Genomic DNA, 5,127 nt, shown 5'->3' with positions numbered 1-5,127 from the left:
GTAATAAATACGGCTAAGCCGCCATCCCTAAAGGGCTGGTCTAACCTAAAGGTGCAGTAATTTTTTATATAAAAACTCTTTTCTTGTGAGAGCCCAATTTCTTGCGAAATAATTACGTCAGGAACATATTGATTACAAAGGTAGTATAAATCAGTTGTTGCAGAAAAAATGGACCGGCAATTTTACTGTAATATTTCCAATCCACCAATTTTGACGACAAACCTCGAGTGTGGTCATAGAGATTCCGAATTATCACGTTCGTTTTTTTCATTTTCTAGTTCAAACTAGTTTCTAGTTCTAGTTCCAACAATTGATTTTATTAAAATAATATGAGCATCAAGTGCACAATAGACAAAATTGATGAAGTGGTGGACATTCTGGTGAAAGCCGCTATTTGTGGCGTAACACCAGATTATTTCCACATCAGCACTCATGATTCGTGATAGATTTAGAAGGCGTGCCATAATCCGACGCTCTCGTAACAAATTAACCACTCGTCTAAACGAATATCGACACCCCTTGTTATCATTGCGTACGAATTTCTGTACAACACGCGAAGAGTGAGTTATTTTTACGAAATTACGCTGTCGCATTCCGAAATTAGAAAACTGGGTCATTCTCTTCTTTCCTCGTTCTGAAATACGGACCGAACTATCGAGCATTACTTTTTGCCCTGCAACCGCTCCAATTTGCGGATTGAAAACGTTCCGAAAGTGTTTTTTATCCAATTACAGTGGATTTTTCTACTTATCATTATTTATCCTTGGCATGCCCCACATTGGGTTGTTGTCACCGGGATATCTGTATGACTGCAGAAAAACTTGAAAACAAAATGAGCGCACTTTATATTTTGAGTCTCTAAACTAGAATCAATAATGAATGCTGTTCCTCTCGAATGCTGTTCGGCACCAGCGCAACACTGCTTTTCAACGCCAATCATTTCATATCTACGGCTTTGGAGTGTGGCATATCGGCGCGCTAATGGACGAAATAATCGAGGGAGTTCCGGGGCAAAATGCCAAACACATGTTTTGGCTGTCCGTCTTCCACGGAAAAGAGGGCATGAGACCGGTACTGCCGCAGGGAGACGAAGTGCCCGTTTTGTACTTGAGTAGACGGTACTTCGGAGAGGTACCCACTGGCCGGGCCTGTAGCGCTAGAAACAATCTACGGGTGCGTCCAATCGTGAAGGACATCTACCACGGACACGTCACGACGGCACAGCGACCGGCGGAAGAAGTGGAAGCATATCGGAGGGCCAACGATATCGTTGTCACGGGGCGCCACGTTCCGAAGCCCATCCTGCACATCGATGAAGCTGGGTTTCCTGGGTACATATCGGATGTCGTCGAGGCGTGCAACAATGGTCGAGGCATCAGCGCGATTCAAGCGCAATGCTGGCCCGTAGTGCTTGGAGGTAAAGACCTTGCCGCCTTCATTTACGACAGATCAGAAGGCAAGCACATCGCCTACCTCATTCCGGCCATTATACACATACTCCACCAGCCGGCCGAGTTGCGCGCATGTGGACCTTTAGTGCTGGTGCTTACGGCGACTCGGGAAGAAGGCTTACAAGCTCGGAGTGTTGCCGACGAGCTCAAAGTGAAGACGGGAATTCGGACGATGTACCTCCTGCCTGGGGAACCGCGAGAACCGCAGCTCAAGCAGCTTGAGGAAGGTGCCAAAATTTGCTTCGCCACGCCCAGCCGCCTCGTGTCTTTGATGAAGGAGCGTAAGATAAACCTGCGGCGCTGTGGTTACATGGTGCTGGACGGAGCTGACCACATGGTGACGATGGGCTTCGGGAAGCAGCTTCGCGTCCTTGCGAATAACACCCGTCATAAGCACCAGACGCTGGCGTGGCTTTCATCGCGCATGATGGATGCGCTCCAACTCGTAGAGGAATTGACGAATGATTGCGTCACGGTAAGCATCAGAGCGGCGACCCACGAGGATCACACCCGGGTTGAGCACATTGTTTGCGTTTGCGAGATGGCGTAGAAGGAGAGAAAATTGATGGCACTCTTGAATGACGTCCTTACTGAGGACGCTGACAAGGGCATCGTCTTTGTCGAAAGGAAGCAAACGGTGGAAGACATCGTGTCCAGTCTACGTCTTCAAGGTTGGTTCGCGGTCGGCATCCACGGCATGAAAAGTGAACAAGATCGTGAGTCCGCGTTGAACGACCTGCGGTTCAGCAATGCGTCCGTACTGGTGGCAACCGACGTGGCGGTTGCTGCTTTGACAGCTTTCAAAGTGTGTTTCGTCGTGAACTACGACTACCCGAGCAGCGATTGATTTGATTTGTGGGGTTTAACGTCCCAAAACCACCATATGATTATGAGAGACGCCGTAGTGGAGGGCTCCGGAAATTTTGACCACCTGGGGTTCTTTAACGTGCACCCAAATCTGAGCACTCGGGCCTCGACATTTCCGCCTCCATCGGAAATGTAGCCGCCGCAGCCGGGATTACCCGAGCAGCGAGGATGAATATTTGCGCTGCTTGAAGTATGCGGCTCGGCCCGATGGAAGGGGTGTGATGTGCACGTTCCTAGCTCCGGACGAAACTGCACATGCCAAAGAGCTAATTTCGTTGCTTCGAAAGGCCGGGCAGAATGTACCGCCACAGCTGAGGAAGGTAGCGAAAAAAGTAGCGAGGAAGTAGCCACTGTACCGATATTTCCTCGAGCGACTATGGGATCAGTCGTGCAGGAACACTCCCATTGAAAATTTCTTGCTGTGTCCAAGTGGACGATGACTACAGAAGTGTTCTAAATTTTTAAAATTGCGTGAGCTTGATGTCAGGAAGAGTGACGTATGAGAAAATGAAAAAAAAAATCAATAAGAAACGTATCAAGAACCGTGCATGTGTATTTCCCATGGCGTTAGAAGTATTTAAGTGTAAACGGCGCTCCCGCAAATACAGAACGGCTGCCCTTGTTTTGTGAAGAAGGCCCGAGATGGCACCACAGTAACCGTGAGCGAGGCGAGCTATCATTGATGGTCGTTTCGGCGCCGTAGATGGTCATCGAAATAGACAAAAACAAACAAACAAAAACACTGTCTCCAATCTATAACAAGAGCAAATATTAATAAGTGAACAAATGCCGTGAAGAAATGGGAAATTATGCCAATGCAGCCGCAGACATCAAAGGGAGAGTGTTCAATGCACCATTTTGATGGTCCGCAATAAACGGATGCTTCCGCATCTGGACAGGTGAAATGGTGCATTTAGATATAAGTCCAGGAAGTCACGTTAAATAATAAGAAAATATAGTGTTGTTTCTTGAAGTATTCTTTGCAGAAACAAAAATAACCTATTGGCCGTAGTATTACAGCAGGGTCATTCCATGCCAAACGTCCCAAACACTTTGGTGACAATCTCAAATGTGTTTGAAAAACAAAATTGTGAAAATTAATTGGATTTAAAACAGTGAAACGGTAGAATATTTATGACAGAAAAAAACTTTTGGTCACGTGGCTGACTTCTGAACTTCCCGGGTCGTCGTTCAGGTGTTGTTTGTAGAAAAAGTTTTTTTTAAAAGTGCCGCTCTTATTTTCGATACAAAGTTTGGTCTACATGTTAAGTAAAGGTTCTTGTGTAAGGTGTTTGAAGCTAAGCAATATTGGAGCATTTTTCTGGCACATACGCCTCCAAGAACATAGCCGAAATGTGTTAAGTGTGCATTTTTTCCATCGCAGTACTGCACTTTGTATGAATATCTCAGTAATTATATACTTATTTCAAAAAAAGAATATTTTGAGAAAAAAATTATTACAAGCCTTTCACACTGCTTAAATTTGCGATAAAAATTCTCAAATTTCTGACAATTGTCTTTTTTCACATTGAAAAGAAATTTGCACTATGTCCTCGTCCGAATTAAAAATCACCTTTATACTTATATCAAAAGCAAATAAACAATTTTTTTCATATGGCAAATGTTATCATTAAATTTTTTATCTTAAAGAAACAAAATAATTTTAAGAAAGTTTTTATAGGAAGTGTTTTAAGGAAGCCTTAAGGAAGAACACAAGTTTTCCCTTTGACGGCAAAGGAGAATTTCTAGGCGGCAACTGTCGTAAGAACAAATTGGGAGATAGCCGCCAATGGGAAACTTCAAAAATTATTTAAGGTGCCTTACTAGTAGTGAAAACTTCAGAAAACATGATTCTTCTCTACCTGACAACGTTAACCTTGTGTTAAGCTCAGTCTGTTGTTTGGAAAGGCACGCTGCTTTCGTTCTCAAAAACTGCCTCGATGGAACTTGTGGGTGATACCAGTGACTGGCATTGCATCTAGCAGACCAAGCGGCATGCCTGCTAGGCCTCCGGTGGCATGAGTTTCTGAAAAATGATTGTGTTTTCCAGTTTGACACAGCGCGTTTGATGGCTAGAAGGCGCGAACAATCCGCAGGCACTTTTCTTTTTTTCTCGGGGAGCAAGGCAGTCGGAAAACATCTTCGGCACGGCGTCCTTAGCTAGAGACGCCTTTCGGGGTGCACTCACGAAAACGCGTCCCTCGTAGACAACTTCTGACGTATTCATTGTGTACCTCGGCTCGAAGAGCTTCGCGCAGACGTAATCAGTCAAGTGCCGGCACGTGGTCCTTGCATGAAATCACGCATTTCAGGCCTAATAGTTGATTCTTTTTATGCAAATACTGAAGCGGACTCGTGGCAGAATAGCCAGACAATAAGTTTCACAATCATGAGCAATAATTACTGAAACTCACACTAAACAACACATTTCTGCAGTTTTCATTCTTGGATTGTTATAATAAGTCTCTCAAAATCACACAACGTGAATTTCACGCGTTTCTGACTGTCCATCTTACTTTGGGACTGAAGGGGTTAGAGTGTGAAGTTTGACCGGAGTGGTCGGTCATGCTGTCCCCATAGTTTCTGCTTCTGTTGCAATATTTCTATAAAGCTGATAGCTTTTTCTGAAATAACCTCAGCATGGAATAATTGGCTGGTTTTAGTTTTCCTTTCTATTTGTCTAACCGATTAGTGGCTTCGAAATAAGTTAGTTAAGTTTCATTGCGAAATATTCGCTGCGCAACTGAAGTACATATTGATCCGTGTCTACATGTGGACAAAAACGATGATGGGGGGATTTAGCGGACAC

The 5,127-nt window shown here is 44.5% G+C and overlaps 1 protein-coding gene across 1 annotated transcript; it reads left to right on the top strand.

Moving 5' to 3' along the window:
* The first annotated feature begins 981 nt into the window (after window positions 1-981).
* Window positions 982-2,001, top strand: LOC119181631 (putative ATP-dependent RNA helicase DDX5). Its single transcript, XM_037432879.2, has one exon. The coding sequence runs from the start codon at window positions 982-984 to the stop codon at window positions 1,999-2,001; it is 1,020 nt and encodes a 339-aa protein (XP_037288776.2).
* The last annotated feature ends 3,126 nt before the right edge of the window (window positions 2,002-5,127 follow it).

This window comes from Rhipicephalus microplus, chromosome 10, assembly GCF_043290135.1.
Source record: "Rhipicephalus microplus isolate Deutch F79 chromosome 10, USDA_Rmic, whole genome shotgun sequence".
Classification (NCBI taxonomy): Eukaryota; Metazoa; Arthropoda; class Arachnida; order Ixodida; family Ixodidae; genus Rhipicephalus; species Rhipicephalus microplus.
This window is presented reverse-complemented; position numbering and strand designations above follow the sequence as displayed.

Coding starts and splice junctions, on each gene's coding strand:
- LOC119181631 (XM_037432879.2), top strand. CDS start 982: ATGGACGAAATAATCGAGGGAGTTCCGGGGCAAAATGCCAAACACATG.